The 19,317-nt window shown below is 40.9% G+C and overlaps 1 protein-coding gene across 4 annotated transcripts in view; it reads left to right on the top strand.

Annotated features, from left to right (window-relative positions):
• fhit (fragile histidine triad diadenosine triphosphatase) overlaps positions 1 to 2,218 on the top strand; it is a 432,233-nt gene extending 430,015 nt beyond the window's left edge. For 3 of the 4 annotated variants that reach the window (XM_051415067.1, XM_051415068.1, XM_051415065.1), the window contains 2 exons: positions 246 to 356; positions 2,074 to 2,218. In XM_051415067.1, the coding sequence (XP_051271027.1) occupies positions 246 to 347 (102 nt within the window). In that variant the 3' untranslated portion in view covers positions 348 to 356; positions 2,074 to 2,218. The remainder of the gene's footprint in view (positions 1 to 245; positions 357 to 2,073) is intronic. The other variant, XM_051415066.1, reaches the window with a different exon arrangement.
• The last annotated feature ends 17,099 nt before the right edge of the window (positions 2,219 to 19,317 follow it).

Raw genomic sequence — 19,317 nt, 5'->3', positions numbered from 1 at the left:
AAGTAATCATGTGTAGAGGAAAAGAGCATGTTGCCACTACAACATGCACCTAGTACTCGCACTTGGTTTTCGCCAATTCTACTGACAGGGCTTACTGTATGTACATTTGTGATATTGTTTTTTATTATGCGCCTTTTTAGCTAGGGAGATATTTCGAAACATTTTGACCAGCAATATCAAAGGGTACAGAAAACAGACAAAAACATTTTCGTCCTTAAATTGTAATGTGTTGGGTTTTTTTGCAGTTGCAGAAGCATGATCAAGAAGATGAGGACAATCCCTCCAAGTGGAGATCAGCAGAGGAGATGGCAGCAGAAGCATCAGATCTCAGGAAACAACTGGAGTAGTCCTAAATGGTAAAATAAAAGAGGAAAACAATAGTGTATACAAATAATACCGATTAACCTTGAATATACCTGGACACAGTGAAGATAAATCTAGGATTGAAACTAACTAACCAGGAAAAAAACTCTGTGTCTTAAAATAATAATAAATAATGATGTTACAAAATCACGTTAGTTGTGTACATTATTTATAATAGAGTCTATCTTTATCTCTAGCTTTAGCTCTATCCATGTTGGGTTATCAAATGGTCCAACATTTTGGTCCAGGTTGAAGGATCTCAACAACTCCTAGATGGATTGACGTTTATGTTGCCAAAAGCATGAATCCTAATGATTTGGTGATCACATTACATTTTCATGTAGTCCCACCAGTTTTGACTTATCCTGTGAGTTTTTCTCTGGTGCCACCATAGCAATATGCATTGATTTGGGATTTTGAATACATTTTCAACTGAAACAACATTAGAATGATGAAGGAAACTTTGGTGAGCCCTCCACTTTGTTTTAAAGAGTTCGGTCTAGACCTGCTCTATTTGAAAAGTGTCCTGAGATAACTTCTGTTATGAATTGGCGCTACACAAATAAAATTGAATTGAATTGAATTTTCCAACGTGTGATCATCAGATCAAACTTTCAATGGGTCCAAAACTCTGGTTTAAAAACCTGCAACACTAATGTCATTCCCATCAGCGTCAGCTGTACTTTGTGTTTGGTCCTAATTAACAGTTGTAAGCATCAACTCGAGGCAGACGACCACCCACCTAGAGCCGAAGGTGGTACTCTTAGGTCTCTGTAAATAATGTTATAAGGAGTTCAGTCTAAACCTGCTCTATTTGAAAAGTGTCCTGAGATAACTTCTGTTATAAATTTGGCGCTATACAAATAGAATTGAATTGAACTAAGATGGTGAAGATGGTGAACTGCATCAGCATTGTGAGCATGATTGCAAGCTAACGTTAGCGTCATGTCTTAGCGTTCATTTCTGATTTATTGCTTAGATCAGAGTTTTTTCTTTGGCTGTTCTCATTACTTTTTAAATGTGACCCATATCAGATTCCAGTGTGAACTGGTGTCATGAAGTGACCCACATTGACGAATGTCAGGCTAGCTAGAGTGACATAAAAGTCATATGAGTTTTAATATGACTCTTCACGCTGAGGTCACAAAGAATCAGACCTGAATTGGACCACATATGAAAGTCACCCAAATCATAATTGAAAAGATCAGATTCCAGGTGATTTGTGCTGTTCACTAAATGCGCAAAAAGATCAGATATGGGACTGGATTGTACCTGTAGTACGAACGTAATTCTATTCTTCCTGACACCTGTACAGTGAAGGGACCTCTGACATAAGAAGCAAATTTTGATCATCGTTCATGTTTATTAATCAAAAATGTCATGTATTCTTTAATACTGGTATATTATATGCTTTATTACAAGACCTTAATATATTTTACAAAAAATGAATGTGTGCAAATTCATACACAATATCAAATGTGTTTTTTGAATGAATGATAATGACTATTTTTAGTGCACTTCAGACGTGTTTCATTTTTCACTCACTGGTAATTAAAAAAAAATAAAAATCACATGTATGCAAATTTTATAAGTAAGTGACCTTAAACTTATTTTTTATAAGGTATTTTACAGTATAATTCAATGTTCCCCATATTTTCCTTTCCCAAGTCAAAAAGTAGCATAGCATTAATTAAAATTGTTTCTGTCCAGGAAGGTGTCAGCAACGACTGGAGGATAACACAAACACTCGACATTCATGTGGAAATATGTATTTCATTAATACATCTGGATTCTTCTGTTTGTCTACATGGCTTTGATGTATTTCTTTTCCAAAATAAAATGCAAATTAACAGCTTGTGATTACCGGCATTCTTATGAATAAACAGAACAATGAAACCATTAACTGAAGGTTGGTCCAATGACAGAAAATTAATCACTGCAAGTTATTTAAAGGTCGTGTGTAGGATTTAGTGGCATCTAGTGATGTAGGTGTAAAGGAGAAACAACAGTCCACAAAATGCGCAAAAAAGGTGAATGGCCCTATCTAGAGACAGCTTCTGTAGAAACATGGCTATGTCATGGAAGGTGACCTGCGGCAACTGTAGATAAAAACGGCTCATTGTAGGATAACAAAAATAGATAGATAGATAGATAGATAGATAGATAGATAGATAGATAGATAGATAGATAGATGGACAGACTTTATTAATCCCCGAAGGGAAATTGGGTTGTCATAGCAGCCAGGTACATTAAATACAATAAAATACAACAGTAGAATAAACTAGAAAATTCCTAAAGAAATTTTGAGTGTCCCTGGCTCTGGCCCGTGACTCTGGCCCATACATTATTGACACTGCCGAGTAGTTTACAGTATATGACCTCTACCATTGCTTAGGTATGTGACAGATCAAGCTTTCAACATGTGTGTTCATATGAGAGAACAAATAGACTGTTCAAAATGTAGCATTGTAAGTTTAGAAATATTGTAAGAAATTCTGCCTAGCAACCAGCTATACTTTACTGCTAGCTTAATGCTTGGTGTATGTGAACTACAACACATTGACACTACTCAGTAATTTCATGTCATATTATTTAATTGTTTATTTTTCATGTATTCATTCATTTACAACTCCAGGCTGTCCTTGTTTTGCTCATCGCTAGTCTTCATACTGTGTCCGTGTCATCTGGTGTTGATGTCCTGGGATTATGCAGGAAGGGTCATGGTTTAATTAAAATTGCTAAAGTAACTAAATAAGTAATAACTACAATGATGTGAATAATAAGTATGTAGTTATAATAATAATAATAATAATAATAAGTAATCGTATCAATAACACTGATAACAATAGTTATATTAATGAGTAAAATATAATTAAGAAAAAAAACTATTCTTAATGTGGAGTCATAGGCAGTGTAGATTGTTGAAACTTTTAGAAAAGTGTCCACCAGACCCCCTACCTGTTAACATACAATGAACATTGTGACGTTGTAGACTTTTATTTTGAAACACCACCCTCAGCCCGAAAGCAATAGTGCAGTTACTACAGTCTGAGTGTCTTCTTCCTCACAAAATACATCTAACTTGATGTTTTATTACGTTACTAAATCTGTATTACTTGTGTCATGTGTAACAAGTTGAAATAGAAGGCTAATTAAGAATTTCAGTGTCTGTTGTGATGTTTAATTAGCATAGTAATCCTTTGTCCTCTCTAGCTAGCGAGTGCTAGCACATTCTTACCTTGTTCTGTCTAGCTAGCTTGCACTAGTACATTAGTAACTTGTCCTCTCTAGCAAGCACAAGCATATTAATTAATTAGCTAGCGCTAGCATATTAATACCTTCTAATTCTCTTTAGCTAGCTAGCTAGCTAGCGCTAGCATTTTAATACCTTGTCATTCTCTTTAGCTAGCTAGCTAGCGCTAACATATCAATGCCTTGTCATTCTCTTTAGCTAACTATGTGTGTGCGTGTAAGTTCACAGAAAGGCTTTGGTTGTCGTGGCAACCAGGGGAGACCAGAACAGTTGAGTCTCTAACTCCTGAGAGAGACAGAAAATCTCAAAATGAACCCCCTCGAACCATAGGCTAGGAACGACCGAAATGAAAACCGAAAAGACTGTGAGAAACGTCATCTTGTTGACAATAGGACTGCCAAGTTTCAGTGGCTGAAGTTAAAAAATGTGACCTCGGGAGATTGAGGAAGAACACCTGCAACGAGCTCCTTTAAAAATTTCTCCTCTCCAATTAACATGGGATTAGACGGGGCCGTGAGAGGGTGTTTCTAGCGCATCAGTGTGTTTCCCGCAAAAACGATTTGTCTGACAGCTTCAGCAGTGTTATCACTGCGACCCCAACGGATTTACCTACGTTTCGATCTATTTCTGTACAGTGACATTTGTGGCCTTGAGAGCAGTTTACAAATGTATTTTTCAACAAATGTTTCTCTCTCTCTCTACACTCTAGTGATAATGTTACGCACTCTAGCTGTGAGCATTCTACCAATACACACCCATTCATTTTTTGGCCTGTGTTTTTGGCGTTTTATCGGCAAACTGTTTGGTGAAACGCTTAGAAAAGTCATAGCACTAATCTCCTGGCCGAGCTGCACGTTTTGATACTTTTTTTGTGTATGTGCGACCAAAACTGCGAGAGGAGTAGTCGACTAAAAAACGACACTGGAGAGTAATACCTGTTCACAGTCAAGCTTGTGAGCTGCAGGCTTTGGTTGCTAGGTAACCAGGACCAAGAAACAGCAGTTGAAAGCAGTTGGGCATTCTACCAATACACATCCATTCATTTTTTGGCCCGGTTTTTGGTGATTTATCAGCAAACTGTTTGGCGAAACGCTTAGAAAAGTCATAGCACTAATGTCCCCACCAAGCCACACGTTTTGGTACCTTTTTGTGTATGTACCATTTACCAAAAGATAAAAACGATAAATAGATAGGTATGGTGCAAAGAAGTTGTAGTTGCAAGATGGTGGTAATAGTTCTGATGGTATGAAGATAGGAAGGTAGTGTTATTGTTAATAACAGTATATAATAATATTAATAATACTAATATAATAATATGTATATATAATATGTACACATGGACCTGTACTTTTCTAGGCTTCCGACCACTCAAAGCACTTTTCACACACCTTTCACCTTTCACACACATTCACACAGTGATGGCAAAGGCCATCGAACAGAAACTAATGCATTCGTAGTTATACGCCGACACCATATCCACATCTGTCCCACAGATCTTGACAGGAGGGGCAGGGTCTTGTTCCTGCTAAAATCCACTACCATCTCCTTTGTCTTTGCCACGTTCAGCTGCAGGTGGTTCTCCCCACACCACTTCACAAAGCGGTCGACCAGGTCCCTGTACTCAACCTCCCCCCCACCATCAACAAACCCCACGATAGCCGCGTCATCAGAGAACTTCTGCAGATGACACGACTCAGTGCAGTACTTAAAATCTGCAGTGTAGGTGGTGAAGAGGAAGGGAGACAGTACAGCTGTCCCAATGTGTGGGGGCCCCAATGTTACTAATCAGACGGTCAGACACACAGTTCTTTAATCTCACAAACTGTGGTGTGCCCGTCAGATAATCATCGACCCATGTGATGAGGGAAGCACCCACCTGCATGTTCTCCAGTTTGGCCTTCGGCAGTCTGGGCTGGATGGTGTTGAAGGCGCTGGAGAAATCAAAGAACATGACGCGGACTGAGGTGTTGGGCCTGTCCAGTGAGGAGTAAGCCTTCTGCAGCAGGTAGATCATCAACCCCCACATGGGGCTGATATGCGAACTGCAGGGGGTCTTGCGATGTGCGCACTAATGGTCTGAGGTGTGCCAGGCCCAGGGGAGTTAGAGTTGAACCTACTGAAGAACTGGTTCAACTCGTTGGCTCGTTGTTTGTTCCCCCCAGCTGCCACCCCTCCTCTCCTCTTTCATCCCACTCCACACGTCCATGGTGTTGCTGTTTTCCAGTTTGTCCTCCAGTTTTCTACTGTAATTGTCCTTGCTCTCACTGATGCTGCGTTTGAGCTCTTTTTGTACCCGTTTGAGTTCTGCTCAGTCCACTGATCTAAAGGCCCTCTTCGTCTCGTTGAGATGGGCCTTTAGGTCGCTAGTTACCCACAGTTTGTTGTAAATGGCTAACAGCGGACCTTTTTAGTGGGGATGGTGTTGTCTATGCAGAACCCTATGTACTCAGAGACACAGTCAGTAAGGCCATCAATGTCCTCCCCGTGTGACTCATACAGAGCATCCCAGTCGGTGGCCTCCAGCGCTCCGCGCAGTGTTTCCTTGGCCTCAGGAGACCATTTCCTCACTGTCCTTACTGTGACCGGGTGCTGCTGAACCACAGGCTTGTATGATGGTGAGAGCCAAACTAGGTTGTGGTCTGACCTGCCCAGTGGTGGCAGGGCAGTGGAGCTGTATGCATCTTCAACATTTGCGTACAGCAGGTCCAAGGTCTTATTGTCTCTGGTGGTGCATGTGACAAACTGGTAGAAGGTTGGGAGTGTGGATGACAGAGAAACGTGGTTGAAGTCCCCTTCATTATTATTGATTATGATGAATGACCCAGGGTGTTTTGTTTGTAGTCCTGCAGTCACAGTGTGGATGACGTCACATGCTGCTTCTGCTTTCCCAGACGGAGGTGTCAGGGCTGGTGACAAGGACTCAAGTGCAGACCAGAGTTTGAAGTCTCAAAAAGAGATTTTATTGAAGTGCACAAACAAATGTGGATTGAGTGTCCAGAGATGCAGATGCGGCAGATGAGACAGAGAGTGAGTATGGGGTCCGGGCTCCAGTGCTCTGGGTCTGGTGGTGAGACAGGGGAAAAAACAAGTTGGCAACAGGTAATTCTTAATAGCAAAAGTTTCTGGTTGGCTGGCATGTTTTCATACTAGATGATTCAACGGTCCGGCAGGGACTGGAAGGTCGGCCTGGCTTATGAAGGGTGAGTTGACGGTGATGAGGAACAGGAGTGCTGAGTAGTGTGATGAGCCACAGGTGTGGAGGAAGGAGCTCCAGCGGCCACGGCCACTAGTGGCATGAAGGAGGCCAGGATCACGGCCGATGGGCCGTGACAGGAGGAACGTAAAGAGTGATGGTGATAACACTGGAAAACTCCCTCGGCAAATAAAATGGACGTAGTCCGACGGCGACGAACTTGATGTCCGGGCTGCAGACACGCTCTTTCACAGAGACGTGCCTAGGGTTACACCACCTGTTGTTTACGAGCACGGCTAGTCCCCCTCCTTTCTTCTTGCCGGTCGCGGTGGTGTCCCTGTCAGCTCGAACCATCTGGAAGCCGGGAATGGTGACCTTGGAGTCTGGTATCTTCTCGTGTAGCCACGTTTCTGTGAAACACAAGATACTAGACTCCTTCCAGTTCATCCACTTTATTTGCCAAAGACCTTATGTTTCCAGTGATGACTGCAGGGATTCAATTCAATTCAATTTTATTTGTATAGCACCAATTCATAACAGAAGTTATCTCAGGACGCTTTTCAAATAGAGCAGGTCTAGACCGAACTCTTTATAACATTATTTACAGAGACCCAACAGTACCACCATGAGCAAGCACTTGGTGATAAGGGCAAGGAAAAACTGCCTGTTAAAAGGCAGAAACCTAGGACAGATCCTTCGGCTCTAGGTGGGTGGTCGTCTGTCTCGACCAGTTGGGGTGAGAGAGAGAGAGAGAGAGAGAGAGAGAGAGAGAGAGAGAGAGAGAGAGAGAGAGAGACAGGCAATGTCTGCATAACAGTGAAAGTTAATAGGTGATTCCTAATAATGTTGCCTAAAGGGAGCATATATAAAGTAAATAGTATTGGTCCAAGTACAGAACCTTGATAAACTTGATAAAAACTCAGATATAAAGAATTCAGATATAAAATCAGAGCACGGTCCAGGAGCGCGGTACACTATAACAAATAGAACTGGCTGTAGTGTTTTCCAGTTTGGGTGAGAAAGACTAAGAACAAGGCTTTCAAATGAATTATAATTTAGTTTAGGTTTAAGGTCCATTAAAACGCTCGAATCATATATGGCTGCCACTCCACCTCCTCGGCCGGTGCCTCGAGGAATGCGAGTATTAATATGACTGGGGGGGTGGATTCATTTAGGCTAACATACTCCTCGTGGGACAACCAGGTCTCAGTAAGACAAAGTAAATCAATATCATAATCTGATATTAATTCATTCACTAAAACAGCTTTAGAGGACAGAGACCTGATATTTAACAGTCCACATTTAATTATTTTATGTTGTGCTACTGAGGAGTTAGTTTGAATTTTTATTAGGTTTTTATGTTGAACTCCTCTTGTTTTTATTTCTTTAAATAATTTAGGTGGTCGGGGGACAGACACAGTCTCTATGGGGTTTTGGGTGGGTGACTGTTCTAAAGAAAGCGCAGAGAAGTGTGTAAGACAGCAGCTCTGCTTCCTGGTCCCAACTCTGGACTGTCAGGTTTTAGAAATAAACTTCGCCATATTTCTAGATAAGAGAGCCGCTCCATCCAAAGTGGGATGGATGCCGTCTCTCCTAATCAGACCAGGTTTTCCCCAAAAAGGCTTCCAGTTATCAATGAAGCCCACATCGTTTGCTGGACACCACCTCGACAGCCAGCGGTGGAAGTCTGACATGCGGCTATACATGTCATCACTGGTCACATTGGGCAGGGGTCCAGAGAAAACAACGGAGTCCGACATTGTTTTAGCATAGTTACACACCAACTCCACATTAATTTTAGTGACCTCCGATTGGCGTAAACGGGTGTCATTACCGCCGACGTGGATAACAATCTTACTATATTTACGTTTATCTTTAGCCAGCAGTTTTAAATATGATTCAATGTTGCCCGCTCTGGCCTCAGGGATATATTTAACTATGGCCGCTGGCTTTGCTAACTTCACGTTTCTGACTATGGAGCTGCCAATAATCAGAGTTGGTTCCTCAGCGGGTGTGTCGCTGAGTGGGGAAAATTTATTAGAAACGTGAATGGGATGGTGGTGAACTGTGGGCTTCAGCGTTTTAGTCTTCCACCAGACAGTCACCCACTTTCCCTGTCTTCCTGGCTGCTCGGGATCTACCGGGGGAACTACCGGAGGACGGCTAGCAGAAGCTACCTTCGGTCGGACCGCACCGGCTACTGGGGGCTGGCTAACTATAGCGGCTAAGGATATCTCTGTGGTGCGGTACTGTTCCTCTAACTCACTAAGCCTCGCCTCCAGCCTCGCCTCCAGCGCAGTAAATGAACTACACTTAATACAAGAACCATTATCATTAAAGGAGGCAGAGGAATAACTAAACATCTGACACACTGAGCAGGACAGAGGAGAGGAAGAAGCCATAGCTAACTGCTAATGCTAATTAAGCTAGCGTGTATGAAAAACCTTTGAAAGTAGCGAAAAAGGTGCTTAGGTAGAAATAGTCTACGTATAAATGTTAAGCGGGAAAATAACGGCTGTAACGAGTAAAACAAATTTAGATTTAGCGTTCACTGACAGAGCTACAGCACCAAACAGTGTACACAGAGCAGGAAGTAAACCAGAAATGAGTCAGTACGCTTACCGTAGCTAGTCACACCTGAGCTTGTTAGGAACCGGCTGTAGGGTTTAAACTTTCTCTTCTTCATTCTCCATTTAACCCCCTGTCTGCAGCCTCGCCGTCTCCTCTTAGCTCCTCCGGTATGGTGGGTTTTTCTCTGGCCAAGAGGGTGGGGTGCCTCAGGGCAATCAGCTGGTCGCGGCTGTAAACAATGCCTGCGGTGTTGCAGGCATGGCTCCCAGTCATCCGGAGAGACCAAAGTGCAATAAAAAGTGGTAAAAAGTGCCCAAACATCTCCACGTAGTGTGGTGCGAAGATGCACAGAGCAGTGTACAAATAGAGATAAAAAACAAGCTACAAAACAATAAAAACACTAAAAACCGACAGTAATACCCGGAGCTACTACAATAGGCTCCCACTAGGATTGGCGCCATTTTGCAATAGAGATTCCAATATTCAGGTATTCATATTCACTAATGAAAACATATCTATGAATATTATATTCCACTTCTGACAATCAATCCTCCTTAGTGTTACACACTGGACCGTTATGTAACAATAGACATACTGGTTAAAGCAACATTAGGGTTGATTTGTAAGTTGTTTAGCTCTAAAAAATCAGAATGATGATGAGAAAAGATATTTTCTGATGTAATCAATAATCTATTGATAGATGAATCAATAAGATAGGTAAAACCTTTATTAATCCTCAGTGGGCATATGTGGTTGTTGTAGCAGCACAATAACAGTTATAAGAACACATAAGTAAAGTAAAAAAAAAAAAAAAAAAAATCTATTATTGATTAGGTATATAAAACAAAAATCAGAAAAGAATAGACAATAGAAACTAAGACCATTTGTTGTATTAACAGCAGCAGAGTCAACAAGTAAACAGACACCAGAGAGGGGCGGCTATGGCTCAGAGGCAGAGCGGGTCGTTACTTACTCGGAAGGTAAGGTATATATATATATGGCTCTCCTACCAATTGTGTCTCTGTGTCTCCTTCAGTACATGCACAGAACTTGTGTTCCAGCAACCATGGCACTCGAAAATAATGCAAATAAATAGTTCTGTATTGTGCAAACAAGCCTAAATAACCTGCTTGTGATACAGAGTGAAAGTAGGAAAGATAATAAAAACAAGGAAAATAGTGAGAGAGTCGCTGCAACAGGCTGCCAGCAACTTGGCACCATCTTGAGTTAAAATTATGACTATTTGGGGCGCCCGGTTAGCTCAGTGGGTAGACGTAGCGACCCATGTACAGGCTGAGTCCTTGCTGCAGCGGCCCAGGGTTCAAATCCGACCTCCTTTGCTGCGTGTCATCCCCTCTCTCTCTCTCTCTCTCTCTCTCTTCCCCCCTTTCCCGTCGGTCTTCAGCTGTTCTATCAAATAAAAGCCAAAAAAAAAAAAAAAACTTTTTGCAGCCCTGCATGTGAGAACTGTTTCAGTCACATATTTTTTACTTTAACTGTTTAGCTGCTCGTTACCTGTCGTGTTATATATATTGTGTTGTTTGAATCTACACTAAAGCACTATACAGTACACCGATAAACAGAACACCAAGATGAGTAGCTGCTCTGGGGTCCTTTCAGCCTGAAATTATTATAAACAATAAAATAAAATGCAGTTCTAGGTACAATAGTCACTGGGGGTCAATAAATACCAGGTTAAGAAAAAATAAAGTTCACTTTTTTCTTTGAAACCACTTTTTAAGACATCATGTCTACAGACCAGGGGTATAAATAAATTAAAATAATTTTAAGAGCAGTTAGTGTAAGCGCTTTTTCTTGATGTTTTCTTCCCTCTGGTCATTGCACTGTCCTGTTCTCTTAGCACGGTTGCCAGGTTTGAGCTGTGTACATCTACACAATAGAACCCAGCTGACTCATGTCTATTTAAATCCTTAAGATTAATGATCATCAGGGTGCTTTGGTGCCCCATGGTGCACATGTACGTAGCAGAGGCGCTGGCAGTGACTTTATGTTATTGTTGTCTGTCTGTTCATCCCTTTCTTGTTAAAGTGATATGTCAGGAACTTTGACTCAAACATCCACTTAGACCAGGGTTGTCAAACTGATCCGTGAAAGGGCCGGTGTGGCTGCAGGTTTTCATTCCAACCATGCAGCAGTCAGGTGTGACTTGGTTCATTCAATTAACTGAACTGTCTTCACACAGTCAAAAACTTGCAGCCACACCCACGCTTTAATCAGGGGTGGGTGTGGCTGCAAGTTTTTGTTCCAATCAAGCAAGAGGACACCTGAAATGACTGTGTGAAGACAGTTCAATTGATTGAATGAACCAAGTCAGGTGTGCTGCTGCATGGTTGGAATGAAAACCTGCAGCCACACCGGCCCTTTCACGGATCAGTTTGACGCCCCTGACTTAGACGAAAGGATGAACTGATTAGAATTCAGTGGTCAAAGGTCAAGTTCATTGTGTCCTCACAAAAGATATTGTTGTCAATCAATAATTTCACAATTAGTCCGAATTAAGTAGAGAAAAGGTCAAAGGTCAACTTCATTGTGACATTATAATGCTATTCGACAGCATAACTCAGAAACCTAAGTGTGACCATATTTTACAGTTGGTTGGACACTAAATAGGTGACACTTTTTACTCAAAGGTCATTGTGACCTCAAAATGGGTTTTTACCCATAATTTAAGAATGAATTGGGCAACTCCAGATTTCACACACACGACACACTAAGATATATACTTTATTGATCCCCTAGGGGATTTTTCACTCTTTTTTATACACACACACACACACACACACACACACACACACACACACACACACACACACACACACACACACACACACACACACACACGTCGAAGTATCCTTGAGCAAGATACTGAACCCCGAATTGCTCCCGATGGTGTGTGAATGTGTATGAATGAGTTAGTTTCTGTTTGATGGGCTGTGCCATCACTGAGTGAATATGTGTGAAGGGGTGAATGGGCCATGTAGTGTAAAAGCGATTTGAGTGGTCGGAAGACTAGAAAGGCGCTATACAAGTACAGGTCCATTTACCATTTACAATTACTCTTTGTAGTTGTAAGTGTAAAATACAGTTGAATTTCAACACTGGAAAACAATTGTGCAGAAAAACTGGCTTTAAACATTAATCAGAATTTTGAACTGAATATCAATATGACTGACTACAAGGCACTCATACGTTCAGTGTTTTATCAATGCTCAACTGAAATGCTAGGTTTAAGCTAAGAGGTCTCCTGCTGAAGAACAATGTGAGACTGCCAGTGGATCTCTGTGGCAATCAAGCTGTAAATCGCACCATGAATTTTAAACAATATTACTAAGGATGAGAAATGTTTAAAGGGCAATAATTCAGAGTCTTGAGGGAGGAAATCCATCATGGTACTGAGCAGTAATGGCTCCCAGCACAGAAAGGTGGGATCCAGTCAAACAACTTTTCTTCAAATAATTTGAGATTTTATAATGTGCATTATTAACTGGATACGTAAGAGAGAGTAGAAATGAAGTGTCATCTGGACTGAGAGTGCAATTAAAAGACATGTCCAAGTTGTTTTAGGTTGATAACTTTGGATCATTTCTGATTGACTTCAGAGTGGTTTAGACTAATGAATTTGCTGCTGGTTTTAAAGCCTGCTGATTCACAGCATGGATGACCCCCACTTATACAATGCTCTTTTGCTATTTTATATACACTTATTTTTTAAGAATTCAGCAAGACTGTCTAAAGCCAAACCAGGGGCCCTTGAACCAACTACATTCCAACCAATATGTATGTGTACAGTCCTGCTCACCATTATTGGTGGGCGGCTGTGGCTCAGAGGCAGAGCGGGTCATTCCTTAATCAGAAGGTTGTGGGTTCGATCCCCAGCTCCTGGTGCCACATGTCGAAGTATCCTTAAGCAAGATACTGAACCCCAAATTGCTCCCGATGCCATGCATTGGTGTGTGAATGTCTATGAATGCATTAGTTTCTGTTCCTTTGCCATCACTGTGTGAAAGGTGAAAAGTGCTTTGAGTGGTCGGAAGCCTAGAAAAGTACAGGTCCATTTACCATACCATACATATTAGTATTATTATATACTGTTATTAACAATAACAATTCATACACATTCACACACTGATGCACGATCAGGACTCATTGCTGGCCATTTTAAAACAGTCCATTTTTTCCTTTTCAACCATTCCTGCATGCTTTTGGATGTGTGCTTTGGGTCTTTGTTTTGCTGGAGGACCCATGATCTTCGACTCAAACCAAGTTCTTACCCTGGGTAGGACTTTTCGCTCTAAAATCTCTTGATAATTCTCTGATTTCATGATTCCTGTGATACGGTCAAGGCCTCCAGTACCAGATGCAGCAAAGCAGCCCCACAGCATTATGGATCCTCCACCATGTTTAACTGTTGGTAGGGTGTTCTTTTCCTTGTAGGCGTCATTGCACCATCTGTAAACTGTTGGTGTGCATTGCCAAAAAGCTCTATTTTTGTTTCATCTTTCCACAGAACATTTTCCCAGAAGGATTGTGGTTTGTCCAGGTACTCTTAGGCAAATATTAGTCGTTCCTTTTTATGTCTTTTCCTCAGCAATGGTGTCTTCCTTGGCCTTCGCCCATGAAGCCCCATTTGGTTTAGTGTGCAGTGTATGGTACTTGTTGAAATCATGACCCCAGACTGTTCCAGGTTGGCCTTCAGGTCTTTGGATGTTTGACGTGATGTTTTGTCCACCATTCACACCAACCTTCGAAGACTTCTCTCATCAAGTTTTCTCTTCCCCCCATGTCCAGGGAGGTTCTTGACAGTTCCATGCTTGGCAAACTTCTTAATAACATTACGCACTGTTGAAACAGGGATACCAAGGTTTTTGGAGATGGCCTTATACCCTTTGGAGGTCTTGTGTTTGCTAATTATCGCACTTCTGATGTCCTCAGGCAGCTCCTTTGTCTTCACCATTGTGACAAAGGAACAGGGGATAACAGATGGCTTTTTAAAACACGGAAGTCATCATTCATTGGCTAATTCATGTCACATGGGCACAGACAATTTATCACAGGTGATTCTCATTTGTGATTTACCACAGGTGAGTCACAATGTGTTTCCATACTGATTTATAGCAAAGGGTGCCAATACCAGTGACACAGCAAGCTTTAAGTTTTTCTATTTTTTCCTCCCATTGTTTATTGTTTTAAATTGTTGTTTATCATTTGCTCTTTTGTATCAAACACGGGTTCTCTATAGAACAGAAATGTTTCACTTGATTAATTTTTTCAGAAGATATTCCACATTATGTACTTAAACTTCATGGGTGCCCAAAATGGTGAGCAGGACTGTATATACACACACATATATATACACACATATATATATGTTTGTGTAATCTGTGGATAATTGGGCAATATCTCCCATGATCCCACACTGCTTCATGACTTCATCAAACTTGGTCTTTTGTTATTGTTTTGATGTGAGAGACCCCCTAGCAGCAGGAATTCCATGTTGTACCTTTTATCTTCTGGGTAGCAGGAATATGTTCAGTAAATATACTGGCCACCATCATAAAGGATTATAATATCTTGTGTACAAATATAAGTGTTATCCTGTCCACAGCAACAATTCCCTACAGTTATAGAGTCTATGAAAAGGAGCATTAAAGCTGATTTGGGTACTCGTGGTGAAACAACACGTCGCTAAAACACACAAAAAAATGTAACACACCTCTTTCCACACAGGCACAATATTTTGCCAGAAGAGTGCTTCTGTTATGTCATCATGTCTGCATCAGACAAATGCTATAAGGCTAATGTAAATAATTATCTACATCTATTTGAAATGCTGATACAATACTTAAAACAGGCTTTCTCTCCTGTTCTTAAAGCTGAGGTGCCCAGGATAGGGAGGAATCAGCTAAATCCCACATCTATCTTCAAAGCTGCTTAAATTAATTAAAAAGACATAATGTTAGTCAAGATTAGGGATGCTCCAAAGGGGGCTGTGTGCTTGTGTTACTTTGGAGGAAATAAAGTGATTACGAATGTCTTTACGGAGCTGGCCTTGGCCGTGAGTGCTCCAGATGGAACTGTTGCTTGTGGCTGTTGCGCCTGTGAGCCTCTGTGTTGTTACGATGGCTCTTAAAGTGCCCTCCGCAGAGAGCAGTAGAGAGAATACAAAAGTGATGCAAAATCCTTATAAAAATCATTAACAATGCCAGATGTTAGGTTCCCTGAATAAAGAGAAGCAACTTCTTTAATTCGCTTTGCCTTTTCATTTAAAGCCTTTGCACAACTACATGAGAGTGTTTTTTTTTTTTTTTTTATCAAAATGATGCCACATGTCAGACTTCTTGAGATAAGTTAGAAGTCTGGAAAATGACTAAAACATTATTTTTATTGAACCCAAACTTTAAGTCATAATTATTAAGATTTTCTTTACATCAAACCCCCATTTTTAATACTGCCAGCATTTTTCAGTAATAACCAGTCAATGTGTGCTGGGTTCACATTTGACACTGCAGAGCAAGGCCACTATTTCCAAAGTAGACAATGGCTGCACTCTCTGCTCAAGCCTTATTCAATTCAATTCAATTCAATTCAATTTTATTTGTATAGCGCCAATTCATAACAGAAGTTATCTCAGGACACTTTTCAAATAGAGCAGGTCTAGACCGAACTCTTTAACATTAATTACAGAGACCCAACAGTACCACCATGAGCAAGCACTTGGCGACAAGGGCAAGGAAAAACTGCCTGTTAAAAGGCAGAAACCTAGGACAGATCCTCCGGCTCTAGGTGGGTGGTCGTCTGTCTCGACCAGTTGGGGTGAGAGAGAGAGAGAGAGAGAGAGAGAGAGCGAGAGAGAGAGGCAGAGAGAGAGAGAGCGAGAGACAGAGAGAGCGAGAGAGAGAGGCAGAGAGAGAGAGCGAGAGACAGACAGACAGACAGGTGCACAGCAACAACAGGCTCCACCAGGATCCATGAGAACCTGCGAGACGAGAAAGCACAAGAACTCCGGGGAAGGAGTGGAGTTAGTAACATGCATTAATGGGACATGAATGAGTGCATAAAGAGAGAGGAAGGGAGGAGCTCAGTGCACCATGGGAAATCCCCCGATAGTCTAGGCCTATAGCAGCATAACTAAGGGATGGTTCAGGACTCACCTGATCCAGCCCTAACTATAAGCTTTATCAAAGAGGAATGTCTTAGGCCTACTCTTGAATGTGGTGAGGGTGTCTGCCTCCCGAACCACAACTGGAAGCTGGTTCCACAGGAGAGGAGCTTGGTAACTGAAGGCTCTGGCTCCTGTTCTACTTTTAGAGACTATAGGAACCACAAGTAGCCCAGCATTCAGAGAACGTAGTGTTCTAGTGGGGTAATAGGGTACTATGAGCTCTTTAAGATATGAAGGGGCCTGACCATGAAGAGCTTTATAGGTGAGGAGGAGGATTTTAAATTCAATTCTACATTTTACAGGGAGCCAATGCAGAGAAGCTAGTACAGGAGAGATGTGATCTCTTTTTCTAGTTCCTGTCAGTACTCGTGCTGTAGCGTTCTGAATTAATTGGAGCGTTTTAATGGACTTATTGGGGCAACCTGATAATAAAGAGTTGCAGTAATCCAGCCTTGAAGTAACAAATGCATGGATTAGTTTTTCTGCATCTGTCTGTGATAGGATGTGTCTAATTTTTCTAATATTACGTAAATGAAAGAAGGCGGTCCTAGAGGTCTGCTTTATGTGGGAGTTAAATGACAAATCCTGATCAAAGATAACTCCAAGATTCCTGACAGTGGTGCTAGAGGCCAAGTTAATGCCATCTAGAGTGACTATATCTTTAGAGAATTAGTCTCTAAGGTTTTTGGGGCCAAGAACAAGAATTTCGTTTTTTTCTGAGTTTAACATCAGAAAATTGCAGGTCATCCAGGATTTAAGATCTAATAATACAAGTACAGAGACAAGTCCATTGTCAGAAGCAGTCAGAAGGTCATTATTAACTTTAACCAGAGCTGTCTCTGTTCTATGATGAACTCTAAATCCTGACTGAAAATCCTCAAATAAACTATTGTTATGTAGAAAGTCACACAACTCTTTGGCGACTACTTTCTCCAGAATCTTAGAGAGGAAGGGGAGGTTAGAAATCGGTCTATAGTTTGCTAAAACCCCTGGGTCAAGAGTGGACTTTTTAAGAAGGGGTTTAATTACAGCTACTTTAAAGGACTGTGGTACATATCCTGATAATAAAGAAAGATTAATCATATCCAGTAAAGAAGTGCCAATTAAGGGAACAACTTCTTTAAGCAGCCTAGTTGGGATCGGGTCTAATAGACAGGTTGATGGCTTCGATGAAGAAATGATTGAAGTTAACTGATGAAGATCGATAGCAGAAAAACAGTCTAAATAATTATCTAAGTTTACATTGACAGAAGTCCCTGAACTTGGAGAGCCACTGATAACTGTTGATGGCAGTTGGTGATTAATTTTTTCTCTAATAGTAATAATTTTATTATAGAAGAAGCTCATGAAGTCATTGCTACTTAAGTTTATGGGGATATGTGGCTCAATAGAGCTGTGACTCTCTGTTAGCCTGGCTACAGTGCTGAAGAGGAACCTAGGGTTGTTCTTATTTTCTTCTATTAGTGCTGAGTAAAAGGCTCCTCTGGCATTACGGAGGGCCTTTCTATAAATTTTAAGATTATCTTGCCAATTTGAGCGATATTCTGATAATTTGGAAGAGCGCCATTTCCTTTCAGATTTTCTAGCTATTTGTTTTAACTGGCGGGTTTGGTGGTTATACCAAGGTGCTAGTCTCCTATGTTTTAATAATTTCCTTTTTATAGGAGCGATAGAGTCTAATGTTGATCGTAGTGAGCCTGTAGCACTATCGACAAGATTATCAATTTCAGAGGGACTAAAGTCGTTATAGGATTCTGTTAAATTCAGACATGGCATTGAATTAAACACTGAAGGAATCTCCTCCTTAAATTTAGCTACAGCACTGTCAGATAGACATCTGCTGTAGGAAGTTTTGCCTAATGGCTTATAATCTAATAGTATGAATTCAAAAGTTATTAAATAATGGTCAGATAGGAGAGGATTATGTGGGAAGACTATTAAATGTTCAATATCAATGCCATATGATAAGACAAGGTCAAGAGTGTGATTAAAACAATGAGTTGGTTTATTTACACTCTGACAGAAGCCAATTGAGTCTATTAATGATATAAATGCATTACTAAGGCTGTCATTGTCAACATCCACATGAATATTAAAATCACCTACAATAATTACTTTATCTGATTTAAGGACTAAACTTGATAGAAACTCTGAAAATTCAGATATAAAATCAGAGTACGGTCCAGGAGCGCGGTACACTATAACAAATAGAACTGGCTGCAGTGTTTTCCAGTTTGGGCGAGAAAGACTAAGAACAAGGCTTTCAAATGAATTATAATTTAGTTTAGGTTTAGGGTCCATTAAAACGCTCGAATCATATATGGCTGCCACTCCACCTCCTCGGCCTGTGCCTCGAGGAATGTGAGTATTAATATGACTGGGGGGGTGGATTCATTTAGGCTAACATACTCCTCGTGGGACAACCAGGTCTCAGTAAGACAAAGTAAATCAATATCATAATCTGATATTAATTCATTCACTAAAACAGCTTTAGAGGACAGAGACCTGATATTTAACAGCCCACATTTCATTCTCTTATTTTGTGCTACTGAGGAGTTAATTTTAATTTTTATTAGATTTTTATGTTGAACTCCTCTTGTTTTTATTTCTTTAAATAATTTAGGTGGTCGGGGGACAGACACAGTCTCTATGGGGTTTTGGGTGGGTGACTGTTCTAAAGAAAGCGCAGAGAAGTGTGTAAGACAGCAGCTCTGCTTCCTGGTCCTAACTCTGGACTGTCAGGTTTTAGAGATA

This window comes from Dicentrarchus labrax, unplaced genomic scaffold, assembly GCF_905237075.1.
Source record: "Dicentrarchus labrax unplaced genomic scaffold, dlabrax2021, whole genome shotgun sequence".
In the NCBI taxonomy this organism is placed as follows: Eukaryota; Metazoa; Chordata; class Actinopteri; family Moronidae; genus Dicentrarchus; species Dicentrarchus labrax.
This window is presented reverse-complemented; position numbering and strand designations above follow the sequence as displayed.